Consider the following 23330-nt stretch of genomic DNA (forward strand, 5'->3'; position numbering starts at 1 on the left):
TGTTTGTGTGTAGAGATGGCAATGGGGCGGGGTGGGGCCAAAGGATGGGATCTTCGTCCCCGCCCCGCATGGTTTTGTCTTGCCCCATCCCCGCCTTGCCCTGCATGACGGGGAAAACTTTCCCGCCCCATCCCCACCCCTTGGGGTCCCGCGAAGCCCCGCCCCACCCCGTAAAACTTTACTTTTTGTTAATTTGCCCTACAATTAGTACAATTTTTTTTAATGAAACCTATTTCATTAATCAAATCAAATCAATTTTTAGAAAAAATTGAATAATATATCCAAGTATTTAACAAGACAATCACCACAAAAAAAAAAAAAAACTCATAGTATAACACAACAAAATAAACACAGAGAACCACATTAGATAGAATAAAATAAGCTAATATTGATATGTTATTTAAATAGTAGGGTTTTAGGATATAAAAAATTTACAATTATAATCCTTAGCAACTCGAGCAGGGGGGGCGGGGCGGGGCGGGATGGGTCTAAAAAGTCTAAACCCATCCCCACCCCACCCTGCTCCGTGGTGCGAGGCTAAAATCTTGCCCCATCCCCACCCTATCACCTTTGCAGGACGGGGAAAACCTGCATAGAGTGAAGTGGGGGAGGGCTAGGGCAAAATTGCCATCCTTATTTGTGTGCATTTGGATAGCAAGAAACTTACAGGAAATTTTGAGTTTTTCTTTTTTATTTATTTTATTTTTTCAACCAGATTTTTGAGTTTTTTGTGCTTTTTTTTTTTTTTTGACTTAGCTTTTTTTATTTATTAAAATGCAGAGGTGGCTTTTTAAATATCATTTTATTAGCCACGTAAGCTTCAAGTACGCCAACTGTGCAATCAGTTAGCCACGTTAGTATTTTCCGTTAGTGAGTTAACAATAAGGACCATATTGATTGATTGCAAGTTGAAAATAACAGTGATCAAATTAATTACTACCAAAATGTAGGAACCAAATTAATAGTGATCCCAAAATATAGGGACTAAAATGGTTTTTTGCCATATTAATAAAATTAATGGATGTAAGGTAGAATACTACTACATTCATTTTAAGATAACTTTATGAATATAAGGTAGTATACTCTATGTGATCAAACCAACCAAAAAAAAAAGCAATTAAGTGCACGTGGCTTTATGTTGAACACAAGAACCACAATGAGTTGTAGCCATCTTTGTCACAATCTCCAAGGTGCCTTTATCAATCATCATTTTGCAAAATAGAGAGGAGGCATAAGGCATGCATTGAAGTCTGAGTGTTGGGAATTTAGGAAAAAAAAAAAAAAAATAGAACAAGAAGAAGAGATGCAGCCGGCCAGAGAAGAAGATGATAGTGGTGGTGTTGTACTAAAGGATTGTTTTGCTAAGGATTTGTCATTTGTACTTATCTTGTTTGGTCTTTTTTTTTTTCTAAACTGGATTTGTGATTGTCTAAAGGTTTTTCTAATTATCCAGGTTTATGAATTGTTTTGTTGGTTTGTCTAATGGAATTTCTTGATATTTTTGGGCAACGAAGCAAAGGGATGGTTTGATTAAAACAATTTGGGAAATTTCATGGGTCAATTTGTAAAAATATTTGGGGAGGGGTGCAAGTATATAAAATTTAGGGTCAAAAGTTAGAATTTTTGTGTAGCCTATGCATACTACTAGTTAAAATATTTGTGGCTCTTGAACACGTGTTCGAATCCAAACGTGTCCAGTTGAAACTTCCACTGGATACAAGCCCTTCCCTTTCTTTTTCTCTCTCTAGATTTGATGACACCCACAGATTTGTTCTTCTTCTTTCTTTTCTTTTCCTTTTTCTCTTGCACGCGTACACTGCCATTGACTTCTTCTTCTCTTTATTTATTTATTTATTTTTTCTCTTTCTCTCTTGCACGCTACTTTCTTCTTCTTCTTCTTCTTCTTCTTCTTCTTTTTTTAATATCCTAGTTGATGGGTTTTTGTTTTTGGGTCTTCTCTTTTTTTTTTTCTTTTTTTTTGGGGGGGGGGGGGGGGTTTAGATGACTAGTTTTCTTATTCTAGTTGATGGGTTTTTGTTTTTGGGTCTTCTCTTTTTTCTTTTTTTTCTTTTTTTTTGGGGGGGGTTTAGATGACTAGTTTTCTCCTTGTAATTTTTTTCCTTTGCTTCTTTTTTGACTGGAGAACGGGCTTGCTTCTTTCTTTTCTTTTGCTTCATTATTCTTTGATTCATTAATACAATTTTTGTCTAAATTAAAAAAAAAATAGTAATTTGGCTTTGATTCAGTTGGATTTGCATTGATTCAGTGACTTGTTCAAGCTAGGACTTGCAGAGGAGAGAGATGAGACGAAGAGGAAAGAAAGAGAATAAACAAATAATTAAATTTTACTGTTTATGCCAGAAAAGTTACACTTTTTCTAGAAAAAATTTTGCACAGATCAAACACACAATTATGTTTTTCTATTTTTTTTAAAAAAATGTCATTAGAAATATAGTACCAAACATATTTTTTACCGTATGAATACTTTAAGAAGAAATTCACACAGAATAGATTAAGGAGAAATTCATTCTGGTTGAATTTAACCACTTTCTAGTTGGTAGAGTTACATGCTCCCATGTACTAATCCAAGTCAAATGGCCAAAAAAGGCTACACATAATGGCTTTCTCAAAACTTACTTCTAAAAATATATTTGACTTTTCTTCTTAAAAAATCAAAGGGGAAACTCTACTCTTAAAATTGACTATATATATATATATTCTATTTTTGGTTGAGACTTTATGTTCGTTGATCCTTGGACCAATGAAATAATGCAAAATGGAATGCTTGCTTGCTAGCAATATGGCTGACCAACATTGTAATACAGGAAGAAAAAGTTTAATTGGATTATTAGATAATTAATTGAACTTGCTTTGGTTAATGTACTCTCTGAAGTTGAACAAATTGGATCTCATGTGAAGAGAAAAAATGCTCTTAATTTGCTACTTGCATTTTGTTGAAAGTCTTGTAACTCAATTGGCACCTCGTAGCTTTTCTAACAAAGATGTCAAAGGTTCAAATCTCTCTCCCCAACTATTGAATTACCCAAACAAAAAAAAAAAATTGCTATTTGCATTTTCGACAGATGGCCTCTTAGCAATAGCATCTCTTTCAATTATTTTATGTTTAACCAGCTACTATAGTGTATTACAAGTATTTGTTGTACTTTAGCAATATGAGACAAAACTAATAAAGAAGACACTATTTTATTCAGAAAAGAAAAAAGAAAAAGACAGTAACATAAATCTGGGGAATCGTAAGAGCTTGTGATAAAAATGGGAAAGGTGTGATTTAAAAGACTTGCTTTCCACAAGAAGTGGAGAATCAAACAGCCAGGAATGTAAAGATTGTTCCATACGCCAACATTTTTTTCCTATATTATTGTTTCCTTTCATATTGTTGATTATTAGGATTTAGGAGAGTAAAAAGAGTTTGTGTCAATGTGGGTGCCTCCACCCAATTGGTCTCACGTTTATGCCACATTGTTTGTTATGGTGTATATGGCCGGGGACGGAATGCTAGAGATTACGTCTTTTTTCCACCCTACTCTCCTTGTATAGAGTCTAGTTTTGCCGTCTTGTTCTTTTTCCCTTCCTCTTTTATTTGATCATTGTAATTTGGGCTTTTGATATTTTGCCACTATAGTACATTTCCAATGTACTTAAGTTGGCTTTTAAAAAAAAAAATTATTTATTTATTTTTTATAATAAAAGTTGTTATGTTGCTTTAAAAATAAAATATAAAAAAACTACTGTTGAAACCTCCACACAAAATAGAAGAAGAAGAAAATCATTCATTATTGTGATCCAATACACCTTCTGTGAATTCTCCACACTACATATGCCTTAATCGCATGAGAAAACATCTTGCAATAACATTTCTAAGATGTCATATGCTGCTAATAGAGACATTAAAAGACGATTATGCATGACATATCAAAACAGGAGTGGAAAAAAAGTTGGTGTAGCCTACTAGATTATCTGTATCAAGCTTTGGCAATTGCTTTAGATCAGAAATTTATCACTAACACTTATGTTATCTGAATCATTACTGGTTAATGGTTATGCAGTTCATGTGTAAAACAAACTCACTTGTAATGCCCTTTTCTCTTGCAAAACATTTCATGAGAACATCACCAACAACAAAAAAAAACAAATAAACATAAATGATTGGCACATTTTTTAGCATGGTTTGGGTGTTATTATTGAAGCTGTTGTCCAGCTTTCTCTATCAATCTAGCCATACACTCTTGCTTAAAATTAAAATTATTATTTTTAAAATATTTCACTACTCAAGGTAATTTCCTTACTTAAGAAACTTCCTTTACAAGTTCAGTTGTATTATTATTAATAAATTCAGCATAAACAATCGAATCAACCTCAAATTTCTCAATCATGTGAAAAATGTCAGTTATCTCTTGAAAGTGATTTTGTAATAATCACAAGTGAAACAGTTGCATTTTGACATTAGTGCTCAATTGAATGGTGAAATTGATTAATTATCGCCAAAACAATATTCATATGAATATATGTACTCATTTATGGAAGATCATACACCTGATTTACTTAATATAAAGCCATGCCAGATTATGATATGGGCTAAAGCTATATCCATTAGTGATACTAAAAACAGATTGCTCACTCCTTGAATTTTGTAATCTGGTAGTTCTGTAGAAATGAAAAGGCCAATGAGATAGAAGCATTTTTTGCCAGCCATATGCATCCTTCTTTTACCATGAGTTTGAAGCAAAGTATCAAGCAAATCCGACTCAAAGCGAGGTAGGTTGACAACAAAAGGCGATAGCAATCTCTACAAGACCTAGTCAAACAAATAGCTTTCAAGAAATGCTAGTCTTCACCTTGCTTCCAAAACCGTATTGTGAATGTAATTATGTTAGAATAATAAACTACATACATTGCATGCTCAGCAACTTGTGTTATTTATTTAAGGAGTTACATATGAAGAAATCAAAGCATCCAGTTGTTGATAAAACTGGAAGAGAGAGGTTCTGTAGAAAGGACTGGAGTGTTACTAAATCCAGTATCTTCAATTGTACAGAAACCTGGGAAGCTATCAGATCAAAGCATCCAGTTGTTGATTGGAGGATGGTCTGGCATTCTTCTACTACAGCAAGGCATTCATTCATCTCATGGTTGGCTCTTAGATATGGATAGACTACCCATGACAGACTTAAATTGTTTGGTATCAAGGTGACATCTTGCGTGAATTTCGTAGAGGGTATAGAGAAAGCAGGGGTCACTTGAATTTAGAGTGCTCTTTTCCTATGAAAGTGGCATCAGATTGAGATGTTATGTATGATTAGATTGAGGAGGCAGTGTTGGTCTAAAATCCAACAATGGGGCGTCTAGGTTTTGAAGGGGAAGGGTCTCAAATTTGTGATCAAGAGCATCTGCTGTATATCACATATGGCTGCAAAGAAAGAGAATGTTTAATGGTCTCATCAAGCTTGAGGAGAGCATAATTCAAGCAATCAAGTGGGATGTGAAATCCAGAATTGGTTGCTGCAGGAGGATTAAAGACTGCAGAATAGAATCCTCTGCAATCTCAGGGCTGTCCCTTGCTCAGTGTTAACTGGTGGAAAGAACTAATTGTTCAGGGGTCCAGGTTCTTGGTTAGACTACTGTAAATTTTATTGTTTTTTGTTTGAGTCGGTTTCAAAATTAATATCCAAGGTCTAATATCATTCAAGAGATTCGTTTTTTGGTTTCAAAACCATTTCTAAAGGAAAAAATAAAACAATTTAAACACTATTATTTTTATTTTGATGACAAGATGGTAGCAATTTCTTCAGTAATTAAGTGCTCAAGCAAAATTTAGAGACCAGCAAAAGGTTGTTATTAAGGAACAGTAACAAAATTCTGTAGCAAATGATTGTCATATTTGCCATAGAACATCAAGAAAATGGTTCAACAAAAGAAAGACATAAGCATTTGATAATCTGGCAAAAATTCATACCTGAAAAAAGCAATCCGTGAGTTTATCTGATTATCAAGCTCAACCATTGAAATGTGCTCAAAATTAACTCCAGTCACTATACCCACCGTGCTGTCCACGCTACATGAAGACAATTGAAAATTAATTCCTAGAATTCAGATCATATACAGATCTGTTCAAACTAGACCCACATTAGATCCCATACCCTAACTCTTAACAAGTTAACTAACACAAATTAATTAGTAGCTAGAATATGCAATTAGGGGAAAATTAAAAACAAAAACAAGAATTTGAATGTTAGTATACCTAAAAACAGGAAACTAATTAGTAGCTAAAAATCCTTATAATCTCAAAACAACAACTATAAAATAAAGGGATCAACTTGAAGTCTTGAAATCTGGCTTTTTCAGCAAGTAGTTTATAAGCTAAAATCATATAAAGAAGCATAGATTATAATCTCTGAAGTGTACTCAATTTCTAACCGGCTGTAAGATATTCAATCTGAAAATCAAAGGTTTAAAACAACACTACATACCTTGTCGTTGCAAGGGAGCTTCCGGAGGGTGAGAAGTAAGCAGATTGCACAGCCCTATTGTGACTAACTTCCTTCAGAGGTTTTGGGTTGATCTACATTAACACTTCTCAAATCCCATATGCAGGCGGTTCCATCAGAGGAACTAGTAGCCCTGATGTTAAAGTTTTCTGAATTAAAGTCTATGGAGTTAATCATCCTTTCATGCAAATTCCATTGGGTTGAGCATTTCCCAACCCTTTCATCCCAGATATTCAAACCTCCACGACCCTCGCCAAAATATAAGCAAATGACATCATCTGATCGTTGAGACCCTCGCCAAAATATAAGCAAATGACATCATCTGATCGTTGAGATAGAGAATATATAGAATTAAAGTTTTCTGAATTAAAGTCTATGGAGTTAATCATCCTTTCATGCAAATTCCATTGGGTTGAGCATTTCCCAACCCTTTCATCCCAGATATTCAAACCTCCACGACCCTCGCCAAAATATAAGCAAATGACATCATCTGATCGTTGAGATAGAGAATATATAGAATCATGACTTAAATGCATGAGCTCAAATACCTCCTTCTCAGCATCCATCAATCGGATAAGTTTAGAACAACTGGTGAAAATCTGCACTTAAATTCAACAATTATGAATCAGCTGACATCATATGAATTTACAAAACTCAGTGTGTCCAATATTTCTAGTGTAAGAGCATGTAACCGGGAAGACAGCTAGAGTCGAATGGCATTTAAAAAAATCCAGCCAAAGCAATTATATAGTACTGTCCAAAGCAAATGACTCAACATGAAGATACAGTCATACAGACAAAGCAAAGCCATGTGGCCCATGTACATTCATTATTCAATTTCAATGGAAAGAAGGTATCCTAGAGCAGGTAAAACCACATTAAGTCTTCTCAAGAATGCAGAATCTTCAGCAAAAATGTTAACTGAAATGTTACCAACATTCAATCAAGGTAAAAAACAATGACATGCCAATGCATGACAATTTCAGGAGGGTGATTGGGGGATGCCTATATCAGCTTCAACAAATGTTGGTCATCAACTTATATAAGTGATATTCATTCTAACATTAGCCTATTGCTCATATCAATGTGCATTGGTCTATGACAAAAAAACATATACATTGCAAGTACAACAAAGATTAAAGCTCACATTAAAAAAATAAAATCATTAATGCCTTGTAATTCACCTATTACCTATTTGTGTACATATCTTATAAAGAATGGTTCTGCTACTCCAATTCACATCTAACCAATCCATAGTTTTGCATAAGCAAAAAAATAGTGGCAAACACCACTGATATCTACTAAATCAGTAGTGGCCCTCTCATTTCTGAATTCCCTCACAGAAACTCTTATGTTACTACTAAAAAAATCAGCACCTTCCTCAAGATACCATGTGATAGATAGTAAGATTGTTGAATGTTGTTGTAAGAGAAAATGGGCATTTGCCCTTAGTTTTTAAAATATCTGGCACAATGTCCCCATTTTGAAACTATTTAGCAAAAGGACAAGATTTAAGTACAGTATTTAGTTGCTGTTCTTTAGCTTCCCCTCTTAAGATTCTGCCATGTAAATTTTTTCTCATGGGAAGGAAGTATATTTTTTAGTTAAATAGTTGCATGGCAGAATCTTAAGAGGGGAACCTAAGGTATTGTACCTAAGTTTTGTCCTTAACAAAATGTCTCTGTTTTTGAAACTCGATTTTAACAAAATTGAGTTTTGTGTGAAACTCGATATCCTCAAAATCAAGTTCTGTGTAGATTTTTAAGTGTAACTCGACATTAGCAATGTCAAGTTCCACTTGAATTTTTTTGAAAATTTAAGTAATTGAACTTACCTAGAACTCGATTTTTAGAAAATCGAGTTTTAAAACAGAGACACGGTGCTTAAGCCTTGTTTGGCTTTTTTTTTTTCATCACTTATCACTCCTCACTCAATTTTTGTCACTCATCACTCATCACCCATCACTGATCACTTATCACTTAAAATACCCCAATTTCCTATACCCACCCATTTGGCACATTGTTTTCACTTTACATCGCTCAAAATTTTCAACTTTTTGTGGGACCCATACTTGAGCACAAAATCAGATTGCTCACTCCTTAATATAAAGCCATGCCAGATTATGATATGGGCTAAAGCTATATCCATTAGTGATACTAAAAACAGACTGCTCACTCCTTGAATTTTGTAATCTGGCAGTTCTGCAGTAATGAAAAGGCTGATGAGATAGAAGCATTTTTTGCTAGCCATATGCATCCTTCTTTTACCATGAGTTTGAAGCAAAGTATCGAGCAAATCCAACTCAAAGTGAGGTGGGTTGACAACAAAAGGTGATAGCAATCTCTACAAGACCTATTCAAACAATTAGCTCTCAAGAAATGCTAGTCTTCACCTTGCTTCCAAAACTATATTGTGAATGTAATTATGTTAGAATAATAAACTACATACATTGCATGCTCAGCAACTTGTGTTATTTATTTAAGGAGTTACATATGAAGAAATCAAAGCATCCAGTTGTTGATAAAACTGGAAGAGAGGGGTTCTGTAGAATGGACTGGACTGTTCATAATAATAATAATAAGTTGACTGTAAATAAAATATTTCCATTAGACTTAAGTTTCAAATTTAAGTTGACATTTCTATTGGGAAAGTTTTTAATAAGTGATTAAATATTTTCTCAAATAAGTTGGGTCATTAATGACAAGAGATTTCCGTTGATTTAGTCTTCACCTTGCTTCCAAAACTATATTGTGAATGTAATTATGTTAGAATAATAAACTACATACATTGCATGCTCAGCAACTTGTGTTATTTATTTAAGGAGTTACATATGAAGAAATCAAAGCATCCAGTTGTTGATAAAACTGGAAGAGAGGGGTTCTGTAGAATGGACTGGACTGTTCATAATAATAATAAGTTGACTGTAAATAAAATATTTCCATTAGACTTAAGTTTCAAATTTAAGTTGACATTTCTATTGGGAAAGTTTTTAATAAGTGATTAAATATTTTCTCAAATAAGTTGGGTCATTAATGACAAGAGATTTCCGTTGATTTAGAATTGAGTATTGTTATGGGCACAAACTACCTAATCTAGCACATTTCATTTAGACTTTGCCTTATTGAATTAATTTGCAAATTCATGTGAGGTGGAAAGGAATCCCCTAATTGAAAAGGAACACTATGAAATTAAGCTCATGTCTGTCTTTGTGATTTTTTTAATTAATTAATTATTATTTTTGTGTGTGTACATTTTATCTGGGGTTTGCTTTGATTTTTATTGGAAAATTAATAAGTTATTTTCAATTCAATTGGTAAATTCATATTTTATTTCCAAGTATAATACTACTTAATAGGGTTAGTCAATATTGAATCTTAAGAAACGACCATTGAGCTTTGCACATTCATGTTTAAACTGTAAAATTTTGAAATTTGGTGGATTGGGTAATTTACCAAATTCAAAATTCAAACCCGAGTGGGACAAACCTATCATCTCATCAGTGTCACTATCATCATAACGATTAAAAAACTGAAACCACATTACTCATGTATAAAACATGAGAAATTTGGAGAGAGGTTGAGATTTTATTTACCCATGGTTGAGTTGTCTTAGTGCTTTTCTTCTTCTTTCTCTGATGGAATTGTCGGCGAGCACACATAGTATGAGAGATTAGGGTTAGGGTTTTGGGGGAAGTGTGTTATATATAAGGTGGGCAAGAGATGAGATCCAAAAGTTGAGAAGTGAGCACAGATTAATGTTGGGTTCAAATTTGGGGGTTGAGATGGATGGAATGATACGCTGTCGTTTTTGTCTGAGTTTGATGAGGAAGAAGGCTAGAACCTAGAAGCCCAAAAGTCCAAAACTTTTTTTTTTTTTTTTATGAAACAAAAGTCCAAAACATTGAATATAAATGAATGGCATTATGGGCCTTTATTGGCCAACAAGCAACCAAATTAATCCTATGGTTTAATTTTTGTCAATTTATAGTATCACATTTTTTTTATATGGATATATAGTATCACATTTTTGTAAAAGTTAATATATATATATATATATATTCCTTAAATTTTACTAAAAATTTATTTTTTATCCTTAAATTCTTGAAAATGTTTCAATTTCTGTGTTTAAACTTTAAAAAGAAAAAATTATCTCTAAACTATTAAAAAAAATTATTATTTTTCTTTTTTTACTCTAAATTATTGAAGAAAAAAAATCTTTTTACAAAATTTAGGGATAATTTTTAAAAAAAAAAATTAAGAACAGAAAGCAAAATTTTTCTTTAATTTAAAAACCAAAATAATATTTTACCCAAATAAAAAGATTAAAAATATTATTTTGGTCTTTATATTTTACAGAAAGTTTGTTTTTCATTTTTAAATTCTTGAAAGTTTTGTTTTTATTTTTAAATTATTGAAAATATTTCACTTTTTTTTCGTAAATAATACTTTTGGTAATTATTGAAGTTGGAGTTAACTACAACAACAGTCGGCCAATAGTAGATCATTGGCCCTTTACCTTGCTACTCCAGTGCACTAATTGGCGAACAAAGAATGGACATCTCCTCTTGCCATTGGAGGAGGAACCTTATTTTAAATCTCTGCCTTACATTCCACCAATGTATCAAGAACAACGCCACAATGAGTTCAACATTCAAGCTTCGTGTCATGACTTGTTCTTATGCTCTGAATCTGCAGTTGTTAGTGATCATAGTACTCCCTTTTTTTACTATGTCATTAATCCAATTACTAGGCAATGGACTGCCCTTCCTCCACTTCCACATCAATACACCGCATCAGTAGCAAGGCGGCCGCCTCAGATTGGGTTCATATGTAACTCCGGTGACATTCTTCTTCATCATCATCAGCTTCAGCTTAGTTTTAGAGTGATGCTCATTCCTGAATTTGAGGGCATGTCAACGGAATTCAAGGTGTACATATTCTCATCCGACGCAAGTAAATGGAGTGAGTCTATGGTGTCGTGCCCGGCCCCTGAAGGATTTGAATTGGCTTCTTTTGCCTTCCCCGCTGTTCCTTATAATGGCTTGCTATTTTGGTGTAGTAGGGATGGCTCCCTTGTTGGGTTCGATCCTTACAACAGTGGATGCTATCGATTCATTCAGAAGCCCCTAGAATTGGACACTTCCTTCGATAATGGGCGCCTTGGAGTATCTCACGGTGCCTTGAGGATATCCCAGATTTCAGGCTTCCCTTACGACTACTTCTCTGATCCTGTTTTACGCGTTTGGGAGTTCAAAGATAAAGGAGAGGAAGGAGGCAAATGGTGCTTAGAGCACCAGCTGTATGTTAATCAAATGGTTTCGGAAAAGTCCCCTTGGCTCACAAAATACGTTGTCAAGAAATATCCTTTTGTGATGGTCCTAGCCTTTCATCCAAATGACCGGGATATCATGTATTTGATGATTCATTTTAAGGTGGTATCATGCAACTTTTAGGACTATTAACCTAGCAAAACATGTATTTGTTAAAAATTTTCATAATCTATTTTTTATGGATAGTGGTTGCTTATCAATTGTTGAATGTAAAACTAGTTATTGTAATTTTGAATGAGATGAACATATATGTAACTTTTGTTGAACTATCTTGCGCCTTATATAGCAACCGCATATTGGGATATGGAGTGGAATCTGTTTGTTATAATATTTAGTGTCATAGTCAGATTTGATGTTTCTTGGAGGTGGATTGTTAATTTAATGCGAGATAAGATTTTGAGTTTATCTAAAAGTAGGTAAGTTTGGCAATTGTGGAGGCTTATAGTTCTTTAGCAGTTGCTGCAGTTGAATAGGTTTGGAAACAAATTTGTGCAATATGATGCAAGTTTACAATCAAATACAGAATAGTAAGGGTCAAATTGGGACAGAAAAGACAAAACTGAACAATTTTTGGGACTCACAGCCAAGATGAACACGTTACTTTGTTTTAGTCTTTATGGGGACTCATTTAAGGGTTTAGATTCTCTCCCCTACTAGAAGAGCACTAAATCTGAATAAAGTAGGTCATTTGAGGGAAAAAAAAAAAGCAATCAGTCATTGCCAGTCGCTCAATAATCAATCAACAATCAGTCCGTTGAGAGAGAGGGGTCTGGGGTGCATAGTTACCATTAGGAGAGATTTTTTTTTTTTTTTTTTTTTGGTAGAGAATATTTGTAAGGCTCTATTGAGTATTCTTCTTTCTTAAATAGTTGTATAATTCTTTAAATCATATTCTGGTTTTGTCAGCTCACAATTGCTGTATCACATGAATTAGCCCATCTATGGCTTGGCAATCTAGTAACAATGGAATGGCAGAGTCATTTATGGCTTAATGAGGGATTTGCAACATGGGTAAAATTGATTCATCTCACATTACTGCTTCCACTTGCTGGCTATTGTAGTACATTCATTTTCTTGTTTGAATCTGTATTTGATCTTAAATTTCCAGGTAAGTTATATGGCCACTGACAGGCAACAGCATGTTTCCTTAGTGGAATATATGGACTCTATTTCTTCTAAAAACAAATGATGGCCTGCGTATGGATGCATTGGACCAATTGCATCCTATTGAGGTAAGGAAGTGAATGCTTGTGTTAAAAGTTGCAAATAGGACATCATTTAAGCATGTTATATTATTGAGGTAAGGAAGTGAATGTAGTGATGAAATCAACAACCTTTTTAATTTGCAAACTACTTCCTAAAATGGCATGTTTTACTGGATTTTCAAGAACCGCAATGAACATCATCAAAGTAAATGTATTGACACAGTCAACTTAGTGTGTGCGTGTTTGTGTGTTCACATGCATATGCATCTGTTGTCAGTGTCTGGACCACTACCTAGTAGAAGGGCGGTGACAGTGCAGGGAAATATCCAATAATCCAACTCCAAATATTGAAGCACTAATTTTACCATATTATAAGCCCATCTCAATTATGAATTCAATTGAGAAAAAATTGTGAGGAAATTTCTATATAAAACATAACTTTGACGTGTAATTCAACTCTGTCCATCACATGATATTTGGCATATTTGCAGGTTGAAGTACCCCGGGCTCGTTCAATAGGGGAATTATTTGATTCTATCAGCTATAAAAGGGATCTTCTGTCACTCGAATGTTGCACGGTTATCTTGGTATGGCACATTTCAGGAGGGATGGTTCATGTTCTTGACTTAAAGTGGTTGGGTTATTTTTATATGGAGCACCAAATATTGATTCTGTATTTTCATAGTAAAACCTTCTATGCAATATTTTCATAATCATTTCTTGGAAAATATATACAGAACTAATGCTTGGCATTTGTTAGTTAATGTCATTTGTTTTATAAAGCTTTAATGGCTCTCTTATCCATTAAGCAGGTTTGGCACTTTATAATTGTCAAGGCTATTATGTGATTTATGTTTATTTTTTATCTTATTATATGTTAACAATGCCATTATAGTCTTCAATTATTCAATGGACTAAAAGAATATATATTGATACCACATGGGCTCAAAAATTTAGAGTGGATTGGGGTTTGACTCAGTGTGTAGGATGCTTTTGCCATGTAACACCTTCTAGGTATTTTCTTGGGCAGAGACTCTTGCTCCAGTGTCTGTTCTTTTAGAATCCATATATGTGCCGTGTCACTTATATTTGTCAAATTGGAAGCTTTCTTTGATCACTTATTCCACTAATAATTGTGGTCACTAATGTGTAAAATGTATAATTTCTCAGTGCAGCAGACCTTAATATCACTTTTTTGTGGAAAATATTCTTGGTAACAAAAATGCTACCATGAACATTTTTCTTTTTTCAACATGTTCTGCACACAAATTTATGAAAGTGACTGAGGGGAAAGGTCTGAATTATATTCCTGTAGTAATTTGCACTTCTTGAACATGATCAAAATTTCGCTGTGTAACAAGTGGATAGAAAATTAACTTTAACTGAATTACATATATAACTCTGTGACTTGTTATTTGAACCAGAAATCCTTAAGTTAGTGCATAAAAAGATATGCTGGAAAGAATACAAAGACAGATGATTTATGGGGAGTTCTTTCAGAGAACTCTGGTGAACTCAATTCAATGATGGATGCTTGGTAAAAAAAAGAAGGATTTCCAGTTATCTCTATAAAATCCATAGATAATATTTTGGAATTTGAACAGGTATTATTATTAATTAATAAGAAAACATGCATTTCTTAAAGGTTTAGAGGTCAAGTTATTTATCTTTATCAAGATAGTATTATCGTGCTTTTCATGATAAGTTCAGAAGGCTGCGAGGTAGCATGGAGATGGTTGAAGGTATGCAGCTCCTGCTCAACATCTAATTGGTAGCATGTCTAATTGTGTATATAGTCTGGAAAATATTATGATTGGGAGTTGAGAAGCAACCATTTACTTTAAATTTATAATTGGTAGTATGTCTAATTGTATATAAGGTTGGAAAATATATGAATACCTATCTCTCCAAATTAATATCTTCATATTTATAATGTTTTGCGGCCTTCTCAGCATTATGTTCAAATTACTGTCATATATGTACTAGGTTTAGTTATATAGTGAAGTAGGCTTCTTCATAAACTTGAATATCTTTTTTTTTTTCTTTGTGCGGAAAATTGGGTCGGGAATCAATAGCTGGAGAGAGTCATTTAAATGCACTGTTGAGAGAATTCTTTCATAAAACTCTCAAGGAAGCAATCCAGCGCTTTCAGACATTACTGAATGATAGAAATACTTATCTCCTGTCCATGGACACTAGAAAGGTAAAAGTTTTACCTGTACTTTTAAATCACTTCCTTATTAGTAGGGGCATTTTCAAGTTTTATATTCAACAGTGGTGTATGCTCTGCAGGCTGCTTTCATTGTTGTAATGTTAAATGCTAGTACCACAAATAGGAATGGATTTGAGCCCCTACTGAAGATCAATAGAGAAGCAGATATTGTTAAGATTTAGTAACATTGGCAATAGTATCCTGTCACTTTTTGGGTGAAAGCTACTTAAATTTAGTGTCATTCTTTCATCCTCGTATAGGTTGTCTTGCATCTTGTCCAAACCCAAATATATTGCTCGAGGTTTCAAATTTTATGTTGTTTGATGAGGTATTGGTTGTGCCAATTAAATCACGGTTTTTAACGGCCTCATCTTCCTTGCGGATCTAATTGTTATTCATATAAATATCCTTTCAGGTTCAAGATCAAGATATTATTTTCGTGCTTTTCTTGATAAGTTCAGAAGGCTGTGAGGTAGCATGGAGATGGTTGAAGGTATGCACTTCCTGGTCAGCATCTTCGTGATGAGTTTTACTTTTAACTATTACCAATATTTTGGGATTCAGAAAATAATTGGGAGTATGTCCAATTGTGTATATAGTTTGGAAAGTATTATGATTGGGAGTTAAGAGGCAACTATTTACTTTGAATGTCATTTACTGATCTTGAAGTTTCCTCTTTGAAAGTTCAAAAACGTGTACAAAAACACTTTTGAACGTTTAGACCCCCAAAAAAACCAATTTAATCAACACATGCAATATGTTAAACAACTAGTGTGCGGAAACTTAACATATGCTATAACATGGAATTGATTAAACAACTATCTAAGCCACATCAAAATAAACCACAGCAGATTAATGTAAAGGCAGAGATAGAGAGGAAGGAAGATGCAAACACAGCGATAACACCAGATATGTTATCGAAGAGGAAACCGAAGACCTCGACGAAAAACCTCTCCGCCGCCCTCCAAGCGGTAATCAATCCACTAGAAAATACAGTTGGGATACAAGGACAGCAATAGACCCTCCAAGCCTAATCTACCCAATGCACCTAAGCCCTCCAAGCTTCTTGCTCCAACGAGGTTGCGCCGAACCTTTTTCTTTTCTAGCTTTCCGGATTCCGCTACTACACCGTAGCATCCACCAATAAAGATTGGCTCCTTCCTAACTGCTTCCCAGAACTCCAAACGACTGTCTCACAGGGATGATAATGGTGAGAACCAGGTTTGGTATAAAGGCCTCTCAAGGATTTGACAATGGAGAGGAAGAGAGTGAGGGAATTTGATGAGACTCTAAGGTAGAGATTGTGGGTGAAACAATCTGGTTTTTCTTTAGGGTTTCTCTCTCAAAATTCTCTCTGGAAGCTCTCTTTCAATCGTGGGTTAAAAGGGTATTTATACTGAAGTGGAGTGGAATGCGAAACGTCAGGTTTTTCCAAAACAGGGGTGGCTCGCGGCTTGACCTCGCGGCTTGACTAAGTCGCGAGTTCCAGTCGCGAGTTAACCGTATGGCCAGTTGTCCTGTTTTGTCCTGTAGTGCTCCAGCTAGCATGATTGTTCATCTTCCAGCATGCTTGGCACGTGTGCAGATTCTGGCGGGTTGAAGCCGCGAGTCCAGCCGCAAGTCCCAGCCGCGACACTCTGTTTTCTTGCACACTCTTGAGCAATCTTCACATTATCTCACTCACTACCCTTACAACAATCCCACCTAAATACAGGGTTACTAAATGCTGAATTACAAGCAAATTTGGCACGGAATAAAGCCAATTAGATGGTTGAATAAATTCAACCTTACAATCTCCCCCTTTGGCTATTCCGTGACAAAACCCTAAAACAGACTCTAGACTTAACATGTGAGTTGGGAACAGTTGATCAAAACTCACTCACACCTAATTCTAGAAGCTGTGAAGCACTTGAATCATATGAACATAAACTCCTGAAACACAACAATACACCATGATCATTGTAAGCAGAAAATTATAAATGCATATGAAACAGGCAATATAAGATCAAGCATAAGATGGAGTTAATGAACAAACCATGGCTTGATCAACCAAGTGAACACCACAAGATAGTGATCACAGTGTTCATTCACACTTGGAATGAACACAAGGACATACAAGTTAACAAGCACAAGGCAAGACACTTGTATGTACAACACTCAACCAATGCATAGCACACAAGGCATATGCATCTAGGAACAATCCTACAAGGGCACAAGAGTGACAGTACAACAATCACAATGCAGAACATTTAGATTAAAGTACTGATTTCAACATAGCATAAAGGCTGCACTTAAGCATGGTACATACCACAAGGCCCACAAACTATGCATAAAACATAAACCCTCAAAGCTTACAAAAGCATATGGGTACAAACCAACAAATACCTGAATAACAGTTTTACAAAACATAATATATCAACTTAAAGAGAAGAAGGAAACAAAAGTAAAGACACTCCCCCTTAAATAGTGACACTCCCCCTTAGGGTAATATCCTCCCCCTTAGGGTAATATCCTCCCCCTCTGATTATGCCTATCACTCCCCCTTTTTGTCATGGAATAGGCTATTCATCCTCTTCTAGTTTTCTCTGAATTTGATCCAACTGAGTCTGAAGAGAAGTAAACTTCATATCCCATCGGTTGCTTTGATGGTGTAGAGAAGCAGTGAGTCCAGACATCTTTGTATTCAACTCGTGGACAGAGGAGACAATGCAATCAAGTTTCTCATCGAGGGAGAGATTGCTGAACTGAGAGTCACTGTGAGGTGCAGAAGTTTCTGGTTTGGCTCTCTTCCGACTATGTCCAACACTTGCATTGTATGTGCGCATGTTGATCGGACTTGGTTTGGGGATAGGAGACTCAGCAGCCGTTGGATAAATTCCCTTGAGCTTCAAGATACGTGAAATGAGACTACAAAAAGGAATGCATATCCGAGACTCACTGCGAAGAACCGTTTTGCGCAGAACATGAAAGATGTGAGCACAAATGTCAATTTCTTCATCAGAGACCAGATCATGAAGAAACAAGGCTCGTCCGAGATTCATATACCCAGTACTTGACAAAGGGTACAAATTGTGAAACATCACAATTGTAAGCACTCGCAGTTTCGGAGAAAAGGAGGAAACACTGATGGATTTTCCATTGGGTGAGAATTCCAAGTCTTGACCAAGACTTTGTTTGAGAAGCTCCTCATCAGGACATAGATCATCATAGACCAGTGAATGACGAAAAATGGGTCTGTTGATGTGAAGAATTTCTGCCAGGTAAGTAGGAGAAACAGAAAAGCTCTTTTGCCGAACCCAGCACTTAAGTTCATCTCCCTCCACAATTGCATTAGCATAAAATTCTTTAACCAACTCTTCATACACGATATCCGGATCCGAGAGAAGGTAATTCCAATCCTTGTGAGCAAAGCATATCGGAATGTCAGTGTTATGAAGTGAAGGCAGATCCACCGCTCTCTCTAGTAGTGGTGTGGCATGAAGAAAGAAGTTCTCATATGACTGATATGCTGAATAGGATCTGAACTTATTGGGATCGAATCGCTGTGATGAAGAGCGAGTCACTTTCGGGAGAGGTGTGTCTTCATCAACATCAATTACGGGTTCCTTCCCTTTGGAAGAACCTCCTTTCACAGCAGCCTTTTTGAATGGAGACATGACCAGTCTGTATTATAAACAAGGGAAATGACAAAAACACAATCCAACAGACTATATCAGCAGTGGGTTAGTGAAAATGTAGGAACAATGAAGAAACCCTAACAGCTGGATGAGTATGGTCAGAAAGTAACAATGAGGGACACCAAAGGCCCAAATTAGAACTACACAGTAGAGAGATCAAATATGCCCACAAAAACAGCTGTAAAGGGACCAAAATCAACACCACATCAACAAGATACCACACAAGATCAAAGTGAAATATGATAGCAACAACAGATCAGACAAAAATTAGCTAACCCTAGCTAAGCATATGATGAAGAACACAGCCAACAAAATAAATTAGCTCAAAACCAGAAGCATAGGTTACCATAAGCTAAGAAAGGACAACGATGACATCAAAACCCATCACAAAACCCACACTCAAAAGTGAATAATCCAGAGGGAAAACCATAACAACAGGAAAATTAGAGTGCAAGACAAGGAACCATACCTGTGAATCGACGATATTTAGCTGAGAAGAAGCAAACAATGGAGATCGACAATGGAGGCACGGTGAGAAAGGGAAAGTGTAGAAGAAAAAGACAATGAACAGTCACAAAAAGATCGAGGGAAAACAGAAAATTTTAAAAACTGCTCCTGTTTCTGCAAAACACGCGATTTTCGCGACTGGTTCAAGTCGCCACACAGTCGCCAGCTCAAGCCGCCAAAGTACACAAGAGGAAAATTTTGAAAAAATTTTCTAAGTGTTTTTCGCGACTGGAAGGTCTACCCGCGAGTGAGTCGCGAGCTGAGCCGCGAAAATCTCTGAGTGAATCTCGCGACTGGACCTTCCACTCGCGAACAAGTCGCCAAAACTGACCAGCGAAGATGCGGCTGAGGCTCGCGACTTGACATACCCGCGACTGAGCCGCCAAAACAGGGCAAAACTGTATTTTTTGAAATTCCAGATTTTTCAGCAAAATACTTTCCAAAAACACCTAAAACACTCAAAAATCTTTTTGTGCTTGAATTAACAAAGATTGAGCATGTGAAAACACATTTTATCAAGTACAATCACACAAATGAATATGGCATTTATCAAACATAAACTTGTGTGTTGTGTGTGGATATCAACAATGAAATAGTCCTTTGTCTAATGTGAAGCTTCAATGATCAATTCAACCAAGGCATACACAATTAGTACTAGATCATGTGACCAATCTCAATTATAGAAATATGAATATATGACTTCCCACACAACTTGATAACATAACTTGGAGCTTTTCATTTGACTCCACTTTCAGCCATAACATTTGATCTTTTGAGGCAATCATCTCTCATTGTGAGAGGTATAGACAACATTTTTCTTTGAAGAACAGGCCTTTGGCCTTTTTGAAAGAAATTTCTCTTTTGATATAAGGTCGCTTACCCTTTTTCCTAGTCAAATACTAGAATGTGCGACAGGCTTTTGCAGCTCAATATCTCTTTTCATTTGGAGATTTACATTTAGTGAGCTCTTTTTAGCAAAAAAATAAAAAATGGGAAGAGATATAAACACAAGTCTATGCATGTTTCAAGATCAACATAACCATTCACTAATCATTCATGACAAGTTTGAAGATCTATTTACAACAATCACATAGATTTCAAGATTTTTCCCATAGTGATATGAGTGCATGAAAACAAGCAATGCTCGAAAATGCACAAAGCCATTAGCACAAAGGTACACGGCAAAACGAGTTTTAAGACAAAACTCAACAAAGTCAATCAAGCCTTTTTGATTTTCAGATTTTTTATGTAATTTTTGGATTTTTGACTCAAGAAACAAAAAGATTGATAAAACACAATTAAGAAATATTCACAAACAAACAAACAAAATCAAAAACAACAAGCATACCGAACAAACATAGTCACAAAGCATAGGAAGTATTAATGCATGGACATGTTGTAATGCTTATGCATGAGTACCCCTTTTCACCCACACGGCACTTGCGTTTGGGGTGATTTCCTTAAAGGATTGGGTACGGGAGTTAGGGCTTTCAAACCTTCGTGAGAAGCTTTCCAAGCAGTTGGTGAATGCACCAATCATCTTCATCACGTCCATCATTCCGGGATCTCCATTTTGCTCTCTAGGTTGATCCCCTGCCCAAGTTCTCCTATCAGTTCTTGGTCCTCCTGACCTTTGAGGAGTAGCACTGTTCTTTGCTCTCAGCTTTTGGCAATTCGGTCGAGTGTGCCCTTGAAGTCCGCAATAATGGCACACATACATTCCTCTAGGACCTCTTTGTGGTCGAGGACGTGACTTGGCACGAGACTCAGACCTGCCCACATACTGATTACGATGATTCAGCATCCGTTGGTCCACCACATTCTTCTTCTCCTCCACCTTGAGCTTCACACCAGTAGGGTCAGCTGCAACTGGATCTTTGGCTTTGACAAACTTCACTTCTTTGGTGACATTTCCAGTTGAACTACTTCCTCCGCTATATCCCAGTCCGGATTTGTCTGAGAAGCTCTTTTGAGAAGATATAACATCGTCAAGCTTCTTGGTGGTGACCCTCTCTATTTTTGCATTTGCTTGAACCACCTCACTTTCAAGAAATCTCACTTTAGTGTAAGCTTCGGACAGCTCACCGTTCAGAGTTTCAATCTCGCATTTGGCCTCCCTATACCGGATTAGGAGACTTTTGTAGTCCTCCTCAGCCTTCTTCATCTTTCTCACAGCAGCCTTGGCCACCCTTGTGTATTTACCAGATTTCTCCAAAAGTGAGTTGTAATTTTCTTGAAGAGTAGCTGTGCTTTCTTCTTCTTCAGCTTCCGATTCTTCAACAATTCCTAGTGAGTCATCCTCACTATGATCTCCAAGGTCTTGAACAAGCAAACTCAACTCACTCGAAGACTCAACATGAGCAATAGTCATGAAAGCTGAATAGTTCCCTTCTCCATCACAGCTCTCCTCAGATTCTGAGTCGGACGAGTCTGAATCACTCAAAGTCGTGGCGTACACCTTGCCTTTCGATTTCAAATAGTTAGGACATTCCTTCTTGAAGTGTCCATGCCCGTTGCATTCAAAACAAGTGACTCCTTGTGTGGAGTGGGATTCTTTTCCATCTTTCCTTTGGAAATCCCTCTTCTCCCTTCCAGAATTTTGGAATTTTCTCTTATCATCAAATTTTCCATTGTTTTTGAATTTCAAAAACTTCTTGAAATTTTTAACAAGATAGGCTACATCCTTGTCCACCATATCTTCTCCCGAAGAGCCTTGATCTTCCACCTTCTCATTGACAGTCTTTAGAGCAAGGGATTTACCCTTCCGTTGATTTGGCAGTGACATCTCATAGGTCTGTAGAGATCCAACCAGCTCCTGTACCTTGATGTCGTCAAGATCCTTGCTCTCTTCAATAGCTGTCACTTTGGCACGGAAGCTTTCCGGCAATGATCGAAGGATCTTCCTTACAATTTTAGAGTCCTCCATCTTCTCCCCCAAGTTAAACTTACTGACAACCACTTCATTTAACTTCCCATAGAACGAGTCGAAAGACTCATCCTCACTCATCTTGAGCTCTTCAAACCGAGTGGTCAGCATTTGTAACTTGGTATCTTTCACCTTCTTCGTGCCTTCATAAGTTGTTTCCAGAATCTCCCATGCATCTTTGGCAATAGTAATGTGAGAAATCCTGTGAAATTCATCTGGAGACACACCACAGAAGATAGCATTTAGTGCTTTACTGTTAGCATTAGATGCAGCAAGTGCTGCCTTATCCCATGTGGATTTGGCTGCCTCAGGTTTGGCCCAACCAATCTCAACAGCATCCCACACGGATTCATCAATAGAGCATAAAAAGGCTCTCATACGAACCTTCCAAAATGCATAATTACTTCCATCAAAATATGGAGGTGCATTAAGGGATTGAGACCTATCCATCTCAAAAAGAAAGGGAGTCAAGGATCACACAATGGTAATGAAACCAAACAGATGTGTACCCGCTCTGATACCAATTGAAAGTTCAAAAACGTGTACAAAAACACTTTTGAACGTTTAGACCCCCAAAAAAACCAATTTAATCAACACATGCAATATGTTAAACAACTAGTGTGCGGAAACTTAACATATGCTATAACATGGAATTGATTAAACAACTATCTAAGCCACATCAAAATAAACCACAGCAGATTAATGTAAAGGCAGAGATAGAGAGGAAGGAAGATGCAAACACAGCGATAACACCAGATATGTTATCGAAGAGGAAACCGAAGACCTCGGCGAAAAACCTCTCCGCCGCCCTCCAAGCGGTAATCAATCCACTAGAAAATACAGTTGGGATACAAGGACAGCAATAGACCCTCCAAGCCTAATCTACCCAATGCACCTAAGCCCTCCAAGCTTCTTGCTCCAACGAGGTTGCGCCGAACCTTTTTCTTTTCTAGCTTTCCGGATTCCGC

At 36.2% G+C, this 23330-nt stretch overlaps 1 protein-coding gene and 1 long non-coding RNA gene across 8 annotated transcripts in view; one reads left to right on the forward strand and one right to left on the reverse strand.

The window, feature by feature from the left end:
• Positions 1–11219, reverse strand: part of LOC126724959 (uncharacterized) — a 55880-nt gene extending 44661 nt beyond the window's left edge. Inside the window, exon 1 of the long non-coding RNA XR_007655223.1 lies at positions 11090–11219. This is a non-coding gene — a long non-coding RNA (uncharacterized LOC126724959). The remainder of the gene's footprint in view (positions 1–11089) is intronic.
• LOC126724949 (putative F-box protein At3g23970) overlaps positions 1–23330 on the forward strand; it is a 172839-nt gene that overhangs the window by 45458 nt on the left and 104051 nt on the right. For 2 of the 7 annotated variants that reach the window (XR_007655219.1, XR_007655207.1), the window contains one exon: positions 8706–8827. The exons of 2 other annotated variants lie outside the window; for them this stretch is intronic. Coding sequence is in view for 1 of the 5 variants with exons in the window: in XM_050429383.1 (XP_050285340.1) it covers positions 11022–11958 (937 nt within the window). In the remaining 4 variants the exon portion in view is untranslated. Of the gene's footprint in view, positions 1–8705; positions 8828–11021; positions 12021–12741; positions 12847–23330 lie in introns of those variants that run through there. 3 more of the 7 variants (XM_050429391.1, XM_050429389.1, XM_050429383.1) reach the window with 2 other exon arrangements.

Source organism: Quercus robur, chromosome 5 (assembly GCF_932294415.1).
Source record: "Quercus robur chromosome 5, dhQueRobu3.1, whole genome shotgun sequence".
NCBI lineage: Eukaryota > Viridiplantae > Streptophyta > Magnoliopsida > Fagales > Fagaceae > Quercus > Quercus robur.